Raw genomic sequence first — 21,292 nt, forward strand, 5'->3', positions numbered from 1 at the left:
CATTTGATAAGTAACATTTGATAAGTGGCATCTGATAAGTGTTATCTAATAAATGATACTTGATAGGTAATATTTGATAAGTGGCATTTGATAAGTGACATTTGATAAGTAGCATTTGATAAGTGGCATCTGATAAGTGTCATCTGATAAGTCTCATCTGATAAATGATAATTTGATAGGTAACATTTGATAAGTGGCATTTGATAAGTGATATTTGATAAGTAGCATTTGATAAGTGGCATCTGATAAGTGTCATTTGATAAATGATACTTGATAGGTAACATTTGATAAGTGGCATTTGATAAGTGACATTTGATAAGTAGCATTTGATAAGTGGCATCTGATAAGTGTCATCTGATAAGTGTCATTTGATAAATGATACTTGATAGGTAACATTTGATAAGTGGCATCTGATAAGTGTCATCTGATAAATGATACGTGGTAGGTGACATTTGATAAGTTTCACTTCATAAATGATATTTAATAGGTAACATTTGATATGTGACATTTGATAAGTGTCATCTGATAAATGATATTTGATAGATGACATTTGATAAGTGACACTTTATAAATGATATTTAATAGCTAACATTTGATAAGTAGCATTTCATAAGTGACATTTGATAAGTGACTCTTAGTAAATGACATTTGATAAGTGGCATTTGATAAGTGACTCTTAGTAAATGACATTTGATAAATGGCATTTGAAAAGTGACATTTAGTAAGAAACAAGTGATAAGTGGCATTTTGAAAATTCAATAAACCTCCACCCTCTTCCTCCACATTCCCCTCCTCAAAACCCAACACTCAACAAATACCCGCTATTATACAATCCACTTGGCCTTCCACCAATTTCTACCTGATTCCTCTTAGGATTCATGTACCTCATCCATTGTTACTGACAGACCTAAACGTAGCTTCCCATCTGGCAATATCATTAACAATTTAAGGCAGCCCTACGTCAAGAACGGTCAACGCTGCGGGCCACAGGTGCACCCGAACTTACCGATGACTTACCGATCACGGCTTGATTTATATTCAATAACCAACGGGGTTAGTTACTCCGGTTGGCCACGTGCAATCACGTTCCACCGTGTAAACACACGACGAATACACAGGCGTACACACGAACACTACCCTCTCGGCAAACTTGGTGATTGGCTCCTGGAGCCGAGGGTGGTTTCCGGTTTGCGCATCGATGCGGTCAACTTGCTGGATACGTAAGAACATGATGCTTGCTACAGCTTCCTGATCAACGATATTGATAGTCGATGGAGATGGGTGAAATAGTTGGGGTATAATTTTATATTTAGTGGACGTTCTGTTTGTTTTGGTTAATCGATGCAGCCTCTAGATATTGGACGATACAGTGGATACAGAGGATAAATAGTGCATCACTGATGTAATAACTTTTTACTGTTTTGTATAGTTATTGGTGGACATTCTTGTTTTAGTTAATTGATGAACCTCTAGAAGATATTAAAAAGATTTTAGGAGATTTTCAGGGTGATTTTAATGAACTTGAAGATTGGAGCAGGTGGAAGTTTGAAAAGAAAATTCATAATTTTCATATTTTTTACTAAAACACCCTTCCATTTTACTCTAAAAGATGTACTACCCCTACAGCAGGTTTACAATAATCAGTTGATCACAGAAAGAAATTTTCTTCTCTCAGAAAACAATTTAATAATTAAAATGATGATGTAGAAGCAAGTAACACAAGAGGGTTGGAAGCAAGACAAGAGATATAGAATGAAAGAAAAATGAAGAAACGTAAGAGATCTTGAGGACAGTCCATTTGCAGAAACACTCGAGTAAATAGACGCGACCCCATGATCGTATATCACCGTAGCGATAAGAGGGAAGTCCGCGCAGTATGCATTATTTCGTCGTGTTGCAACTGGCTAGAGGGTGAGAAGAATGGGGTGCCAGTGCATTAACATATTCATACTTAATATTCTAGTCACAGTGTCGTGGCGACAACGTCCGCCCTCACGGATTTATATTGCTCTAATATACGCGATTACTTTCTCCCAGCCGAGTCGAGATCGACCGGAAGTCACGATTGATTGCAACTTCCATGAGGCGTTTCGCCTCGACGCGCTTCGACTGACGTCTTTCATACCAAGAACTTCAGTCGATGAACCTTGTTAGCGAACTTGCTGATTGCGATTAATTAATCAACGCATTAACGCGTTGACTGGTTAACTTGAAAACTTCATTGGGGATTCTTGACAAATCTTATTAAATATTTTTGTGATGCAGGAATTATTCATAGGTGCTTGACAGGTACAGATTTAACTGAAATTCTGAATATTAAAGATGACATAAAAGTTTCAGAAAGGGTCACTTATGGTACATCAATTTAAAGGGGAAAGCTTGTTAAAAGTTACTGTATAAAGGTTTCACTGATATTTTTTATACAAAATGAGTAATTATTAATTATAACAGGCGATACATTATTATAAGTTTCTAATAATTATTTCTTTACAAGCTACTCATAACAAAATTTCAAAATTAAAGTTCCATGATTAATATCAATCAGCTGTATTGAATTGTTATAACAAACTAAAATAACACTTAATAATAAAAATAAAATAAAACATTTGATACAGCTCAAGTTTATATGAATATATTGGAAATTTTACAAGTAATAATTTTTCATTTTTCTTCAAACGATTAAATATTGCACGTTCGTTAACATATCAATTTGCAAACTTGTGAAGAACATAGAAAAAATTTATAATATCGAACGAAAAGTTTAAATTGACTTTATCTCATGTTACTATGCAATACATTTACGCTCCTTTAGGGCCTCGTGAATTATGAAATTAGTTGTCCCTGGAGGATGTGATTAATTTTAGCGTGGCAACTTTGAAGAACCCTCATAAGAATTTATTGAAACAAGCTATAAGTTGAGTACGCTCGAACTCACTTGGAACTTTGGAGTTGTTAAAGCATATTGAACTCGCGTTCAAGTAACTCTTCATTATAGTTCAATTTATCGTGGTACTATACTTCCAGATAATTTTAGTAAAATGTTATTTTTTGGAGTAAATTTTTGACGTTGGTAGAATTGGAAATTGTGGAAATTTGGGAAGTTACAAAATGGTAAAAATGGGAAATTTGGAGAAATTTGGGATATTATGAAATTTTGGAGGATTTAGGGAATTTAAGTAATTTAAGTAATTTGGGAAATTTAGGAAATTTAGGAAATTTAGGAAATTTAGGAAATTTAGGAAATTTAGGAAATTTAGGAAATTTGGTAAAATTAGGAAATTCAGGAATTTTGTGAAATTTAAGAAATTTAGGAAATTTGGAAAACTTAGGAAATTAAGGAAATTTGGAAAATTTAAGAAAATTTAAGAAATTTAGGAAATTTGATAAAATTGGGAAATTTAGGATATTTAAGGTATTGAGGAAATTTGGGAAATTTAGGAAATCTAGAAAATTGAGGAATTTTGAGAAATTTAGGAAATTCCAAAAATTGAGGAAATTTAGATAATTTAGGAGATTTAGGAAATCTAGAAAATTTAGGAAATTTGATAAAATATAATATAGTGAAAATTTGGTATATTTACTAAATTTAAGAAATTTAAAAATTTGTCAAATTTTGATAATTTGTGCAATTCCCCAAAGTTAGATAATAATAACTATACTCCAAGTACACTAATTTTGATAAAACCCCCCCGTATCCCTGTCACGTGACAGTCGTATATTTCAATCATATTTATCGCTCGATATCGATGAGAATCCCAGTAGAAAGGGGAAGAGTAAAATTTTCTATCGGGGATGTAGGTGAAATTAAAAAAGGGAGGAGAATACGGCAGGGAATGGGTGCTCGGAGGATTTCATGGGTTTGCTATGATGGAAAAGCGAGAGCAGGGGATGCCGCAGGGCTTAATAAGGAAACGGCTCGATTGGTTCGATTCGAAAGGTAATAATGCCACTTCCCGTGTGTCGTCGAACTGGCTGAGCTGTGGGCGTGATTAAATTTGAATTCTCTCGTTCCTTCTGACAGGCTAATTCGGCCAGGAAGCGTCGATAGGGCCAATCGAAATTCCGAACGAATCGAGCCGCCTACCCCGTCTTGCATTTCGCTTACGTGATTCCTTCGCGGAGATTTCGGAAATGGGAAGATTTCTACGGAACGTGGATATATTTTATACTTTCGTTTTTCACGAGATTTTTAGGGTTCTTGGTAGGTTCTTTATTTTTAGGGGGAATTTGTAACTTGATTTTGGGGTGTTTTATTCTACAGAGTTAAATTTTCAAGTTTCCAAATTTTCCAGTTTGCAGATTTTCGGATTTCCAAGTATTGAAATTTTCCAATTTCCAAATTTCCCAATTTCTTATTTCTTCATTTCCCCATTTCCCAATTTCCTCCTTTCCCCATTTTCCGAATTTCACCACTTTCCAATTTCCTAATTTTTCCACTTCGCAATTTTCTCATTTCTCAATTTCCGCATTTCTCCATTCCCCACTTCCCAATTTTCCAACTTCCCCATTTCTCCATTTCTCTATTTCCCCATTTTCCAATTTTCCAATTCCTCATTTCCCGATTTCCCCATTTTCCAAATTTCACCACTTTCCAATTTCCTAATTTTTCCATTTCGCAATTTTCTCATTTCTCCATTTTCCCATTTCCCCATTTCCCAATTTTCCAATTCCTCATTTCCCCATTTCCTCATTTTCCAAATTTCACCACTTTCCAATTTCCTAATTTTTCCATTTTTCCAATTTGCTCATTTCCCCATTTCTCAATTTTCCAACCTCCCAATTTTTCGATTTTCCAATTTTTATTTTCCACATTTTACCAATTTCCAATTTTGCAATTTTCCCATCTGCCAATTTTCCTATTTCTCAATTTTCCGATTTCCCATTTCCCATTTCCCATTTCCCATTTCCCATTTCCCATTTCCCATTTCCCATTTCCCATTTCCCATTTCCCATTTTCCATTTCCCATTTTCTAATTTTTCGATTTTCCCATTTTCCAACTTTCTAATTCTTCATTTCCCCATTTCCCAATTTTCAAGTTTGCAAATTTTTAAATTCTAAAATTCCTAAGCATCCAATTTTCAAAGTGTTCCATTTTGTCTAATTTTTCAAAATAAAACTAAATAACAAAAATTCATTACTAACAAAAGAAATAAAATTTGATGACATACCCATTGGTAGTTGGATCGAAAACGTCATTGTAATCCTCATCAGTGCTATAGTCTTGAACGTCCGGATCCAAATCCTCTATATCGTCGTTTCCGCTGACTGTAAAAATAATAAGAGAAAGCAAGGTTAATAGAATTTTCTGTAAGACATTTTTCTTAAATTTAAGTGAAATATGGCATAATAAGAAATAATAGCGAAAGTGTAGTATTATTTGCAGTATATTTCACATATGTGAATTTATGATCGTTGTCTCATGAAAGTAAAAGCTAGTTACTAGAAAATATAAAAATTCGGAAAAGTCCCTATTCTGCGTAATAATTGATCGAAAAATTCAGTCTTTGTTCCAAATTGCAAAATCGTCTAAATTACACTTTCTTATATGCACGACACGCAAATTTGTTGTTTGTATTTTGTAACCTAACCTAACATAACCTCCTCTGAGTAATGATCGTTGTCTCATGCAAGTCCAAGCTGTACCCCTAAAAAGTTACTAAAACTTCTGAAAAATACCTATTATGCAAAATGACCTATTCTGAAAAATTCAGTCTTTCTCCAAATTGCAAAATCGTCTAAATTACATTTTCGTATATGCACGACTCGCAAATTTGTTATTTGTATGAACCTTGAAGAGACGTCTGTTGATGTGGTATTTGCGCAGGTGTACGAAACAACGAACGGCTACCGTTGTTCGAAGTAGTTAGCCGTTACGTTGTTAGTTAGGTAGTTGGATAACTTGAGACACGGCACCGAGTGTGTCTAGCGTGCTTCTGGGGTAAATCGTGGCCTGATAGGGTGACGGCTGTCGGCTTCCACAAGAGGGTTGCTTTCCCTTATCGCGATCGAACCTAAGAGCTTACCGTTTTTTTTTATTAAGTATGCAGAACTCTGGACACTTTTCTTATACTTCTGAATGCGGCTCGACAATTTTTACTTTCTTGTCTGTTGCTTGAAGGTGTATTGCGGAGGGAAAGTCGGGTCGCTCGATCAAAATTTGACACCCCTTGTTTTTATGCTAATCTTTGCGTTGGTAGGTCAGTTGAATACTGACATGCTATACAGTGCGAAAGGTTCATATGTATGTGTGCAAGGTTGTATTATTTTATGAATATAATACGTAAAATTTTCATATGCATATGTGTATACATACTCATATGTATATGAGTATATATGCATATGTGAATACGTACTCATATGTACATGAGTATATATGCATATGTGCATACATACTCATATGTATATGAGTGTATATGTATATGTACGAGTGTATGAACATATGTGGAAATACATATGTGGAAACTATTCGTATGCATGTGTGTGTATTTATATAAACGTATGTGTATGTGTGTAAGTATGTATGATTATATATGTATACACACACATATGCATATAATGTTGATATGCACATACATGTGCAATTATATGTATACATATACATGTATGTATGATTTAACAATTATTAATTGGAGGTTATGTTATGTGAGGTTAGGTTAAGCTTTCTTGGAAAATAGCTTTGTTCTGCATAAGACAACTATAATCAATAGGAGGAGGTTAGGTTCGATTAGAGTAGGTTAAGCTAACTTTCTTGGTGCACAGCTTTGATCTGCATCTGCCAAAGATAATCAATTAGGGCGGGTTTGGTTAGGTTTGCTTAAGCTAACTTTCCTTGTAAATAGCATTGTTCTGAGGTAGTGATAATTAATTGGAGGAATTAGGTGAGGATGATATTACATTAAAAATTTATTAAACCCTCAATTCATATTGTAAGTTTCAAATTTATAATAATTTAGCTGTCCATATATGTATAACATTTTGGCAATTCTCAAACCTTGAAATTTCCAAATTCTTAAATTCACAAATCTCAAAATTTCCAAATCTCTAAATTCAAAAATTATCAAATTCCAAATCTAAAAATTCTTGGGTAACCATATCTTAAAATTGTGAAACCCCAAATTTCAAGATTTTCAAATTTCCAAATCCCTAGATCTCAAAGTTCCCAAATCCCCAACCTTCCAAATTCTTCAATTTCCAAATCTTAAAATTCTTAAATCTTCAAATTCCCAAATTTCAAATTTCTCAAATCCCCAAATTCCCATATTTCCACATCTCCAAATCTCAAAATCCCCAAATTTTCAGATCCCCAAATCTCCAAATCCCTACATTTTCAGATCCCCAAATCTCCAAATCCCTACATTTTCAGATCCCCAAATCTCCAAATCGCCAAATCTCCAAATCCCCAAATCCCCAAATCCCCAAATCCCCAAATCCCCAAATCCCCAAATCCCCAAATCCTCATATCTCCAAATCTCTAAATCCTCAAGTCTCAAACTTATCAAATTCCCAAATCCCCAAATATCGAAATTCTCCAATTCCAAAATTCTCCAATTTCTAAAATTCCAAATTCCCAAACTTCCAAATCTCAAATTTCTCGAATCCCCAAATCCCCAAATCTCAAAATGACCATCTCCCAAATCTCAAATCTCCCAAATCCCCAAATCTCCACACGTTGCACAAATACCCGACTCCCAGAATCCCCCAATAACCTTACCAACTCTCCCCAAAGCCCAAAACCAAAAATCTACCATAACAATTCCACCTCAAAATACCCCACCCTAAAATTACTATAACTCTTCGATTCTCCCAAAGATAATCAATTTCCATACATTCGATTCCATTTCGTCCCCCCACCTTCCTCCATTTTTAATCCCAAACTAAAGTACGTGTCCATTACGCGGCCGTACGGTTACTCTTAAAACTCATCCCAGGATTAAATTGCTCCATAAATTTTGATTCCATAGTAAACGTTCCATGCACAATCGACATATCCGTTATCGTGTTCGATCTGGAGGGTGGAAAGAACATTCTAGCAAAAGGGGGATGGCTAGCAAACGGTAAGAGCCAGGAAACTGTGAGTTTAAATTTGCACTTGGCACCTGATCGGCTGACGTAGCAGGCAACCAGGCAACCAAGCACCAAGGGGTGCAACGGGGTGCATGCAGGAAGCCGTATAATTCGCTCGATTATTTAATAGCTTGGCCTGGCGCCTAGCTACAACATTGAACAGTCTGGCCTCGACATTCTCCGCTTGCGATCTATATTAAACCTTCCATAGTGAATTGCTCATTAGCGAATTAACGAGCAACCGATGTCTTAATTAACATTTGCCGCGCCGTGATCGCCGAATGACTCGTGGAATTTATCGCTGATATTCTTATTGCTTGTGCGGACCGTATTCAGATGTATTTCGGGTTTAGTGTAGGTGGAACAAGAATGAGATGCAGAAATATGGTGTCAGATTAAACGTGTCAGATACTATAAAAAATGATACCGAACACATCGTTGATTTCGTGATAAGTGACATTACGTTGAGCAAAAATATTGATGAAACGGGACCCAGTTCTAATGACCTTGACCTTGACCTTGATATATGTATGTTGAGGTCACCAACCTGTGTAACTTTTTCTTACAAAATAATTAACAGCAAAGAATTTGTAAATTATTGCAAACTAAAAATATTAATGTACGTCAAAAATGTTAATATAAAATATTAATCTAAACTAGAAATATGAACATGAAATATTAATCTAAACCTAACCTATCAAATTTCATAACGCAGAAGTATAAATAAAATATAATACGAATAACGTCTCGTAAACAAGATAAATTTAGAGGGAAGATAAATATGGTGGATTAAAATTCACAGTAACTGATCGACAGTAATAGCAATATATTGCACGTCTGATGCGATAATTGAAATTATAGGGTAGCTTATTGCTCACCGTGAGAGGGATCACAATGTGATTTAGATCACGACGCCAGAGATTATGGAGTGATACTGGTCATTTCGCGACAAATCACATTATAATCCTGATCATGGGATTACGTGATATCTCACGGTGTAATCCATCGTGTCACGGTGCGTTATTATGCATAGTATGGTGCAATTCACTCTATGAAATGAGAAACCGCGTGCGGATTACAATTTTCCTATCGTAAATTTATGGAATTTTCGTCTATTTTGATACTCGTTCTATTTTGATAAATTGCGTTATCGCGTTATATTGCGGTGGGTTGTATTTTGATAAGTTAGATTGATAGACGTTGCATACTGACGTGTTGTCACGCGTTATATTGCAACGCGTTGTATTTTAAAATGGTGGATTTTAATGCGTTATATTGCCACGCGTTGTATTGTTATGCATTATATTTTAATATGTTATATTGCTACGTGTTATATTACGACGCGTTATATTGCCACATGGTGTTATTACTTCGTGTCGTATAGCCACGCGTTATATTGCCACGCATTGTATTTTAATACGTAATATTTTCACGTGTCATACTGTCAGGCGTTATATTCTGACGCGTTGTACTACCTCGCGTTATATTCTGACGCGTTGTACTACCTCGCGTTATATTGCCACGCGTTGTATTACCTCGCGATATATTGCCAAGCGTTGTATTTTAACGCGTTATATTTCCACGTGTAATACTGTCAGGCGTTATATTCTGAGGCGTTGTACTACCTCGCGTTATATTGCCACGCGTTGTATTACCTCGCGTTATATTGCCGTGCGTTGTATTTTAACGCGTTATATTTCCACGTATAATACTGTCAGGCGTTATATTCTGACGCGTTGAACTACCTCGCGTTATATTGCCACGCGTTGTATTACCTCGCGTTATATTGCTACGCGTTATATTGCCGTGCGTTGTATTTTAACGCGTTATATTTCCACGTGTAATACTGTCAGGCATTATATTGTGACGCGTTGTACTACCTCGCGTTATATTGCCACGCGTTGTGTTACCTCGCGTCATATTGCCAAGCGTTATATTGCCGTGTGTTGTATTTTAACGCGTTATACTTCCACGTGTAATACTGTCAGGCGTTATATTGTGACGCGTTGTACTACCTCGCGTTATATTGCCACGCGTTGTATTACCTCGCGTTATATTGCTACGCGTTATATTGCTGCGTGTTGTATTTTATTGTATTATATTGCCACGCGTTATATTATCACTGTGTTGTACTGAAATGCGCCGTATTATGACTCGTTGAGTTACCTCGCGTTATATTGCAGAAAACAAAATTTTTGTTTAACAAATTATAATTTATTTAGGAAATATATCAGAACTTCCTTACAAGTTATATTCTGACGCGTTGTACTACCTCGCGTTATATCACCAAGCGTTGTATTACCTCGCGTTATATTGCCACGCGTTATATTGCCGCGCGTTGTATTTTAACGCGTTATATTTCCACGTGTAATACTGTCAGGCGTTATATTGTGACGCGTTGTACTACCTCGCGTTATATTGCCACGCGTTGTATTACCTCGCGTTATATTGCTACGCGTTATATTGCTGCGTGTTGTATTTTATTCTATTATATTGCCACGCGTTGTATTATCACTGCATTGTACTGAAATGCGCCGTATTATGACTCGTTGAGTTACCTCGCGTTATATTGCAGAAAACAAAATTTTCGTTTAACAAATCATAATTTATTTAGGAAATATATCAGAACTTCCTCACAAAAACTAACTACAAAAAGAAAGTTATATTTCACATAAAATTCGCTCTTTCACAAATAATGTAATATTCTGTAACAAGCAACGATATCAAACTACAACTATAAATGTTTACAATAAATAAATTTCAACAATTTTTAGACAATTAAACAAACTCATCATCTATATGAAAATACCAACTTCAAAGTGAAAATTATATCAATTCTTCATACTTATTCGAAACCCTCCAATTTATTCTAATTAAAAAGACAATCAACGAAACCTTCCACGAACACAATTAATGCAACAGAAAGAGAAGCAAGATCGATAGATTATCCGCGCGAGTTTCTGCAAAGAAAACCGAACGAATCGAAAGGAAGCAGATTATTCGCCCATAGGATTTATTGAAAAAGAGAAAGGAGAAATTCCGACGGGAGCGGATTATACGGGAATACGATTTACTTAACGCTATGGCGGTTTGTAAAATGTAGACACCCTGTATGAAAAACGGGGGGTGGAAAAGCTTGCACGATTCCCGGGGGTGCACGTCGGGAAATGATGTGAGCACGTAACACACAGCGAGGGAGGGCCAATAAAATCGAACGCTATTGTAGTCTCGCGTTTCTTTTTGTTTGTATTTATTTGTTTTCTTCTCCCGTGCCCTCTCCTTCTCTTTTCAGAGCCATCTATCCCTTTCGATTTCATTCTTGTTAAACGAAGCTCGACGAACCGGCTCTTGAACAGGGCATTGAAACGTGGATTTAATTTTGTGAAAATGTCGGTGCCACGCTTTTTGTTTCGCAGCTGCTAAATGTAATCGAGTAGAATAATAACTGTCGGATTAATTGAAAATTCTCATGATTGACGCTCTGAAAATAATGAGCCTATTGTACGGCTGATACGTTTCTGGATAATTATTTTTATGGGTATTAATGATCTTCGAATTTGATTATGATTGATTCTGAAATTTTTTGAAAAACTTCTGAATGATTTTGAAATTTTTCAGGAAACTTTTGAATGAGTTTAAAATTTTTCGAAAAACTTCTGAATGATTTTAAAATTTTTCACAAAACTTCTGAATGATTTTGAAATTTATTGATTTAGAAAATTTATGGACGATTCAGAAAAAAATTGAGAATGTAGGGGATGAAAATTTGAAGGGGAACGTTTTAATTTTTTTTTGACAGAAGCTGGTTACATTTTATTCTCTTCCACATTTTATCCCCCGAATTTTGTTCATTCCGACACACGCGGTCGGCATTTAAATCGCCGGAAAATTCCGGGGATTCGACGGTCGAGTCTGGTGACATTCGATAACGAGCCTTCATTTCTACAGGGTGACATTATTCACTTTGTACTGTAATCATTTATTTCAATTAAACCATCATTTGTAAACTTGTTAATAATTATTAAGCTTATAATAATTATAAGCTTATAATAATTATCTAGGAATAAAAATGGCACCCACCCTTAAATATCGTGGAACAAAAATAAACTCAATAAACTTCACGTGTGATTTTATTTTTCCTAAATTTTCTTGTTTTCAATTTCAACTAAACTTTCAATTTAAATTTCCTTGAAATTTGAACGGGAATTAGGGTAAAACGACACCCCGTGTAATGTTGTGACGAGCAGTTTTCCAGGCATCCGCGCTGATACGCCATCAATTCGTTTCGCGTTGGTAAAAACGCATTTCCGTCGGGTTTGCCTGGCCGATTTGAGATTATTTAAAACGGTCGACGACTCGTTTTTCCGCCGCGTTGCGGCCTGTTATTGTCGCGTTAATACTTTCCGGTTTGTTGCGACGCCTGATCACGTTCCCCGCGGCTGAATTTATTTTTCGACTCGTCTGCTTCCGATACTCGTCCATCATGCCTATGTACTCGTTAACTCCGGATCACCGGAATTTTCCGCGAATTTTTTCTCGTCCACCACTTTTTTCGCAAAAGGAAAACGTTTCGTGCAAACCGGGTTAACTTGTTTTTCTGTGGAGCCATTTTGGGGAAAGAAATATAAATAAAACGGTGACGGACTCAAAAAGAAAACCTTAGAGAATTTTGAGTGGTTCTTAAAAATTCTAATTCCATTTACTTTAATTACTTTTACCAAGGTTCAATTTTTTAAGAAGTAGTTTGAGGACTTTCACGGTGAATAAAATGGCGGATCTTAGATTTCTTATTAACTCTTATGACATGGAGTTAGACTCGTGTCACACATTACAGTTTAAAACAGAATTAAATCGTATTTGCATAGAAATCGAGTTTTGAGTATAATACCACTTGCTAACTACCATTTTGTATCATTAATGATTGCTGAATTAAAAATAATATCCAACATTTCAACCTTCTTCATTTACCTTAACACCACCTAACATAAGACAGCTCTGCCAAAAAACTTGCAGACTAGTTTAGCAAAAATCCTACAGAAGATTATTTAATATATCAAACTGACCCAAATAACATATTTCACAACTTTCAAATTTGAGCCAAACCTTTTTCAACCCCTATACTCGTATCGCAAACCCGAATTTTTCATCCTCCTGCAATTGGCACCGGCAACTTTACCACTCGGTACTTGGCAATTAGATGTTGAAGAGGGAGGTTCTCCACAGGGGTGGATCCGGATAACGCGGTGAAGGAAGCCGCAACAGTGGACCTGGGGAAAGTTCAAGCTTGTCGGCAACAACCACTCTCCGACCCTCTCCAGAGGGTGTTTTCGTCGGTCGACTGCTACGGACAGTTTCCCCAGGCTTCTTCGACAACTCTGCTATCCGTTTCACGTTGTGTTTGAGTTTCGTTATCTATCGACAGGTCAAATAGCTGGCACGATCGCGATGGACCAAAGCAAACGTCCTCTGCGAATTGCATGCATTTTGCTTTCGAAAATGTTTCCCTGCATGATGGAACGTGATGGGAGTTTGCGCGTGCTTCGTTCGTTATTTAGATATTAGGAGAAATATGTGGGGGATTATGTATTCGTAGGGGATATGTGGAAGTGGAGGTTGGAATGGGGTATGTCAGATATGTGGAGACTTGGAATGTGGATATGTGGATGCATGGGTTTGAAGATGTGGAAGTGTAGGTGCATCAGAAACAGATATGTGGAGACTTGGAATATGTGGATGCAAGGATGTGGATATGTGGACGCAAGATATAGAAATCTAGCTACATAGAGAATAAGAAATTCTGGAGACTAGGAATATATGTGGATGCAAGGATTTGAAGATGAAGAACTGTGTGTACATAAGAAACAGATATGTGGAGACTTGGAACATATGGATGTAAGGATGTGGATATGTGGATGCAAGATATAGAAATCTAGTTACATAGGGAATAAGAAATTCTGGAGACTAGAAGTATATGTGGATGCAAGGATTTGAAGATGTAGAACTTTGGGTACATCAGAAATAGATATGTGGAGACTTGGAATATGTGGATGTAAAATATAGAAATCTAGCTACATAGGGAATAAGAAATTCTTGAGGCTCGAAGAAATATGTAGATGCAAAGAACAAAAAAATCCATGAGAATAAAAAATTCTAGGGACTAGACGTAATACGTGGATGTAAGAATGACCTATCTCTGACAATGCAGACGCTACTTCACCTGGCATCCCTTTCACGAACCTCATCCATCTCCCCTTCATTCAGCCATCATCCTTTCATCTTCGAAATTACAACGGCAAGCAAAGAATCAAGGTCATTAAGTCCAGCGAATCGTCCGAAATCCATACAAAAACTTATCACCGAGCATTTAGTCTTGTTTCCCCCTGCGGCCACCCTTTCTGACTCGGGTTCTCTTGCGAAGGCGGGCAGCCAAGATCGCGAAAGGAGGAACTCGTGACGCAGAGAAATGGCATTTCTAAAGAAGGCACGGGAGGAAGCTTCTCTGACAAGGCTCACAATGCTACGGGACGCCCTGTTGGATTTATGCGCGTGTCAAAGGCTCGGTATGCACGCGCGAGACTGCACGCTGCACACGTGCAACGCCCGGCTTCGAGATGGAAAATTCTGACGGCACGCCATGGACAAATGCATGCTCTGATGGGGGTATTGTTGAATCTTCTGGGGGTCGGAGGTCGTATGAACCTTATGTACTGACTTTTTACTCTCGTTGCACGCTTTAATCGGTCGTAAGTTTGCCTCTTGGGATCCTAGTTTTGCTTTCACATTAGTCCATTCATGTATTATCCATCATTTATTTATTTTTATAATTTACTTTCAAGTTAGTGGTCATTGGACGTCTAGGACTATTAGGGTCATACCTAGGATCACTAGGTATAAGTTTATCTATTTTACATTGGTTATTTATTTTTATAGGTTAGCTTCAATTTCATCAGAAGTGGTCATTGAACGTCTAGCGGTCATTGTATAAACTAATTTATATATTTTCCGTCATTTATGTATTTTTATAGGTTAGTTTCAATTTAATCAGAAGTGGTCATTGAACGTCTAGCGGTCATTGTATAAACTAGTTTATATATTTTCCATCATTTATATATTTTTATAGGTTAGTTTTAATTTAATCAGAAGTGGTCATTGAACGTCTAGCGGTCATTGTATAAACTAGTTTATATATTTTCCGTCATTTATGTATTTTTATAGGTTAGTTTCAATTTAATCAGAAGTGGTCATTGAACGACTAGTGGTCATTGTATAAACTAGTTTACTTATTTTCCATCATTTATGTATTTTTATAGGTTAGTTTTAATTTAATCAAAAGTGGTCATTGAACGACTAGTGGTCATTGTATAAACTAGTTTATATATTTTCCGTCATTTATGTATTTTTATAGGTTAGTTTCAATTTAATCAAAAGTGGTCATTGAACGACTAGTGGTCATTGTATAAACTAGTTTATATATTTTCCATCATTTATTTAGTTTTATAGGTTAGTTTCAATTTAATCAAAAGTGGCCATTGAACGTCTAGTGGTCATTGTATAAACTAGTTTATATATTGTCCGTCATTTATGTACTTTTATAGGTTAGTTTCAATTTCATCATAAGTGGTCATTAAATGTTTAAGATCATTATACATAAAAGCAAGTTTATAGCCTAGTTCTACTTGAAATGCGAGTGGTCATTAAATATCCATAACTCTAGGGTCAACGAATTATTCACACTTGATGTATGCATAAGTACATGCCTACCCCATGCGCAAAAGGGGTGCATTTTCCAACCATAAGTTAACAAGATTACGTCAGAAAATTCTCTCATTTTAAAATTGTGTACAAGTATAAAAAAATTAATTCAAAAACTTGCTAAGGAATCATACGTTATCAATAATATCAAATGGGGTTTTTACACGGCTCAACTTAAAAACGAATCAATTAATATTAAGCATACAAATGTCTGCGTGCCGGTTTCCCTACAAATTTTCTATCTAGATCGGAATTAAGGCTGCGACCGGAAGAATTCGCGTGCGGAATTGCGACAAAATCCAGCCGTCACGGCTGCGTGCTGCCGCGTCAACCCCGTCGTCGCAGAAACGTGTCGCGAAAGGTTCGTGAACATATTTCTCAGTGGCGAGTGAAACACAACCGGCATCGTTGCTTATCGCGGCGAATATTGGACGCATTATTCAAGCTAGCCAGCCGGTATCAGCGGATACGACTGTTGCGTGAGCGGCCACGGGCTGCGTGAGTATTGCGTTGCCCGTCGCCCGCGGTGAACACGGAAATCGTGCTGATGTCGCGTCCGCTCGTTTTCCTTCCTCCGCTTCGAAATATCGCTGCTGAATCAAGTTCCATCGATTTCGAGCAGTTTTCTACAAACTGTATTTTTTCCACAAATTTTTAACGACTGGTTTTTAGTTTCCAGTATGGCTTGTTTGGATGTGGATGACCGAGTACTCTCCGTTGGTACATTCATTCTTTAATGGAAGATTTATTCGTTTAAATGTTACACAATGGTGGTATATGTAATGCAAAATAATTGAAGAGAATTTAAAGTGAGTACTTGAAATTAGACGTAGAACAGAATTATTCTGATGAACACTAAATGAGTGCACTCTGTTCTGGTTTTCTGACGACTGACCTCTTATGATGGTCCTTGGTGTTCAGGGAGGGTGTCATAAAACTGCAGGTCTTTGATGCACTCACTATAGTAGCGTTTGGTTGAGTACATACATATATACATCTGAATGTGTGTGATCATTGTAGTTTCCAATAATCACAAATATAGGACATACAACTCTAGATAAAATGAACATTTGCAAAAGTGATAAACCAGTATGCTAAAGGGTCGAAAAAATTTTCTGTCACTTTCTGAACATTTATCCATCTTTCAAGTCTAGTTCTTGTATCATCTGCTTGTTGAGAAGTCCAAGAGATGTCCACACTTTGATGACTAGTTCCATTTGATAACTAATCCCAGATGTCCCAGCAAACTTTCTCCAAAATGTTTGAACTCAGAAATGTGAAAGTACTAACTTATTTTGTGATATGATCTATGTTGAAACATTAAGACAAAACGTTTTCGACTATTCTGCAAAAGATCAAACACGCAATGTTCACACCCTTTCCGCTGCCTGGTATTTATCACATGGGTGTGAAAAGATGCACGCTTTGTCCCATTATGTGCAATGACGAATGATGGTACGATGAAGCGTGGGCAATCTTGACGATTGAAGATTAATAGAGATCTGTCCGCGAGATTTGTACGGAGATAAAAACCTGATTCTACCTTGACAGGCATTTCGAATATTTTAATGATACTGTCGAGTGCAGGTAAAAAGGTTGTGATCGATGTGAATCCTCTTGAGAGCTGCAGTCATAAATGGTTAGAGATCGACGATTAAGTATAATCATGTGTTACTGTTGATAATGTATACCACTTTTGTTGCAACCTTGTTTTCATCGTGCGAACAGTGATACTGAATATGAAGGAAATTAGAGAACATTGTATATGCGTTGCAAGTGTTGCAATATTTACAAGGAAACATATCGAACCGCGACACACCGATTTTAATGAAACTTATGTGAAAGATAGTTCTCAAAAAAATATTTGACACGTATTTTTTTTTATCGGCAATCGTTCACATTGAAGGGGTGAAAATAGCCCTCGAAGTTGGGGGTTAAAACCATGTTTTTGGGAATATCTCCGGAACAAAAGAAGATAATTGAATTCTTTTTTTTGTAAATTGTTCGTCTTTATATAGGAAATTTTTGTGCGTAAAAAATTTCAAGAAACTTTATTTGTTTAAATAATATTTAAAAAATTCATCATTTTTGTTTAAATTTTTGCACTAAATGTTGATCTATTTTTTTGCAACTTCGTGTACGTAAACTATGGACAAAAATAGAGGATACGTGTTTTTGGAATTTGTTGTTTGTTGCAATGTTTATTAGATATATAATTTAACATCACCTCCTGTGAAGAGGGGTAATCAGCATTTTTATTAAAAATATCATTATTTTTACAATCCTTTACATTATTTTAGAGATTTTATACCTCTATATATGCCGTTAATTGATTTCTGAATAATTATTGCAAGTGTCACGGGTATGAGCGTGTCGCGGTTATGATTAACGCCGCGTCATAAGGAACATAGGCTTTTATGGCCAATACTGCTTTTATACTTTTACAGGCGTAAAGACTTCATTCTAAATAAAATATTTAGAACTTTTGGAAACATTGGGATTTTTTAAGAAACTCAGAAAATAAAAATAAATTAAATTATTTTTTAACAATATTGGCCATAAAAGCCTATGTTCCTTACGGCGATGATTGTAACCGCGTCACGCTCATACCTGTGACGCTTACAATAATTGTTCAGAAATCAATTAACGGCATATGAAGAGGTATAAAATCGCTAAAATAATGTAAAGGATTGTAAAAATAATGATATTTTTAATAAAAATGCTGATTACCCCTCTTCACAGGAGGTGATGTTAAATTATATATCTAATAAACATTGCATCAAACAACAAATTCCAAAAACACGTATCCTCTGTTTTTGTCCATAGTTTACGTACACGAAGTTGCAAAAAAATAGATCAACATTTAGTGCAAAAATTTAAACAAAAATGATGAATTTTTTAAATATTATTTAAACAAATAAAGTTTCTTGAAATTTTTTTACGCACAAAAATTGCCTATTAAAAGACCAACAATTTACAAAAAAAAGAATCCAATTATCTTCTTCAATTCCGGAGATATTCCCAAAAACATGGTTTTAACCCCCAACTTCGAGGGCTATTTTCACCCCTTCAATGTGAACGATTGCCGATAAAAAAAAATACGTGTCAAATATTTTTTTGAGAACTATCTTTCACATAAGTTTCATTAAAATCGGTGTGTCGCGGTTCGATATGTTTCCTTGTTAGATTAAATACTTAGGTGAGACACTTCACTCGAACTATGTTACAGGTCAATATTTAGCATGGATTGAATGAAACACTTCACTCTAACTATGTTATAGGTCAACATTAAGTAACGATTAGATGAAACACTCCACTCGAATTATGTTATAGTCCAATATTTAGTAACGATTAGATGAAACTCTTCACTCGAAGTGAACTACGAGTAGTCCTAATATTTAATTGGTCCTAATATTAAAGTCCTACTATTTAAATATCGTCTGAAGTGGAAGATTGAATAATTCTACATCATATGTTTCTACTTATTTTTAACGATGTTCAAACTGAACTGTCTATCCGATGTTCCAAAGCGAACGTTATGTATCCGATGTCCCGAAGCGAACAACCTGTCCATTTCGTGTCTATCTGTCCGATCGCTTATTTCACAAGATGGTGGCTCGGGGCGTACAATTTTTACTAACGAGGCTGAGGGAAACAGTTCCAGATTTCTATTGGGTACACAAATTCGGGAGGAAAAGGAAATCCGAGTGGCTGCGGTGGATTCCATAAAAAGTGACCGTAGCAAGTAAAGCAAGCGACACCTCGACACGAAGGAAACTGCAAATAAAGGACTACTAAGATCAAGGGTTCGGTTGTGAATAATAAACTAGAAATACTCGATGGAATCGACTCGTGTGTCATTGATGCTATGGAACCTATTGAACCTAGAGGAACGTTATATTTCGATAGAAACTTGGATCTAATCTTCTAGTATTCTAGGACCTATTTTGGCGAAGCAATGATTAATCTAACATAAATCACGTTGCTCCGTGACTCGCAACCAGAATCCACCCCAGTTTATCCCCGTTCTCCGAGCAATCACCGATTGAATAATTCACCGACGCCAGGCTGAAAAATAAATTAAGACGACCCATAAAGAAGTTTACGGCATGAAATTTTCAAAGCAAGACAGGAAAGGACTGAATGCAGCGTTTTCGGCTGTCGAGGGTCTCGAATGGCCCGTATTTTGACACCGTTGACAGCCTTCCTTATTCTTATGGTAATTTGCCGTTCCTTTAAACACCCCTCTCGCCGCCGTACATTCCTTTCACGCGTTGTCCTCGAGAAACAGGCTTTTCAAAATCTTTTCGTAAATCTACGCCCGGACTGTTCCTATTGTGACGCGATAATACGCTCTGGGACGCATATAACCGTGTTCTGCTAGATGCAATGGATCTCGCGAGAAAATCCTGCTGGGAATTCAGTGGAGTTCGATAATTCTGAGAGGAACTGCATGATGCACTGAATATGGAGGGATGTTTTGAATTCGTGAAAGATTCCGCGGTTGCAGTCTTTTATTTGATGATCCTTCTTATGGATTTCAGTGATATTATCTTGTGAGAACAGTTGCTGTAGCATCGCATAATAAATAAAATAAACAGTACTACAGATTGCTATTTAAATTCTAGGTACATTACTGAAACCAACCCCTACATTTTCAATGATCCTTTCGTAGCGAATTATGATGAATCCAAAATATGAATTATAGTTATACTTTACAAAAGAAGTTAAATAAAATAAAATCGACCTATTACATTAAATACAAAGTGAACTTCCTTGACTACAAGAAAGAATAACAGATGTTCGAAAATAAATATAGACATCCCTCGATCACCTAAATCGATGAAACCGCAAATTTTTAAATTTCCTCGACTACAAGAAGAATGTTGGTAAATATAATAGATTACCTTATAACCTTGAATCGAAATATTGCAGCTGCATTTCGCGTCAAGTTTTTCCACGAATTCACGGTAGACACACCGTTAATGGTGGAAGTTTAGGGGAGTGAAAGAGAGCGTTGTCGATGATGGAGAACGGCACCCCCAGTATTTTTCAGAGACCGCAGAGTAGCTGTCAAAATAAAAAGGCCGAAGGACTCTCGAGTATTGTGTACGGTGTGAAATATCGTTCGCGTTTAGAACGACTATTGTGACGGTTCGACGGTTCGTTAGAATCATTTAACGGCTAAGTAACCGGCCAAGGGGGAGATATATATTTGTCTAGTTCCGACGTGAATTATCTGCGACCATGGGACCATCGTCGTGGGAATCGATTATGGCGTATAGAACATCATGGACGCTCGATTAATTTATGGTCTGCGATCTGCCTTTCGTGCGGGGTTAAAAATGTCCGTGGGTCTAATCTTGTTCGGGGGATAATAGATATAATTGTACTGATGATGTATAATCATGTATAATTGTATGTGATTCATGTTACATTTATTATTAAGTTAGTTTTATTAAAACGTTAGTTAGA

General features: G+C 36.3%; 1 protein-coding gene across 2 annotated transcripts in view; it reads right to left on the reverse strand.

Moving 5' to 3' along the window:
* Ror (tyrosine-protein kinase transmembrane receptor Ror) overlaps positions 1–21,292 on the reverse strand; it is a 344,042-nt gene that overhangs the window by 52,706 nt on the left and 270,044 nt on the right. For both annotated transcript variants that reach the window (XM_012289987.2, XM_012289988.2), the window contains exon 2: positions 5,170–5,266. In XM_012289987.2, the coding sequence (XP_012145377.1) occupies positions 5,170–5,266 (97 nt within the window). The remainder of the gene's footprint in view (positions 1–5,169; positions 5,267–21,292) is intronic.

The sequence above is a fragment of the Megachile rotundata genome, chromosome 15, assembly GCF_050947335.1.
Source record: "Megachile rotundata isolate GNS110a chromosome 15, iyMegRotu1, whole genome shotgun sequence".
Classification (NCBI taxonomy): Eukaryota; Metazoa; Arthropoda; class Insecta; order Hymenoptera; family Megachilidae; genus Megachile; species Megachile rotundata.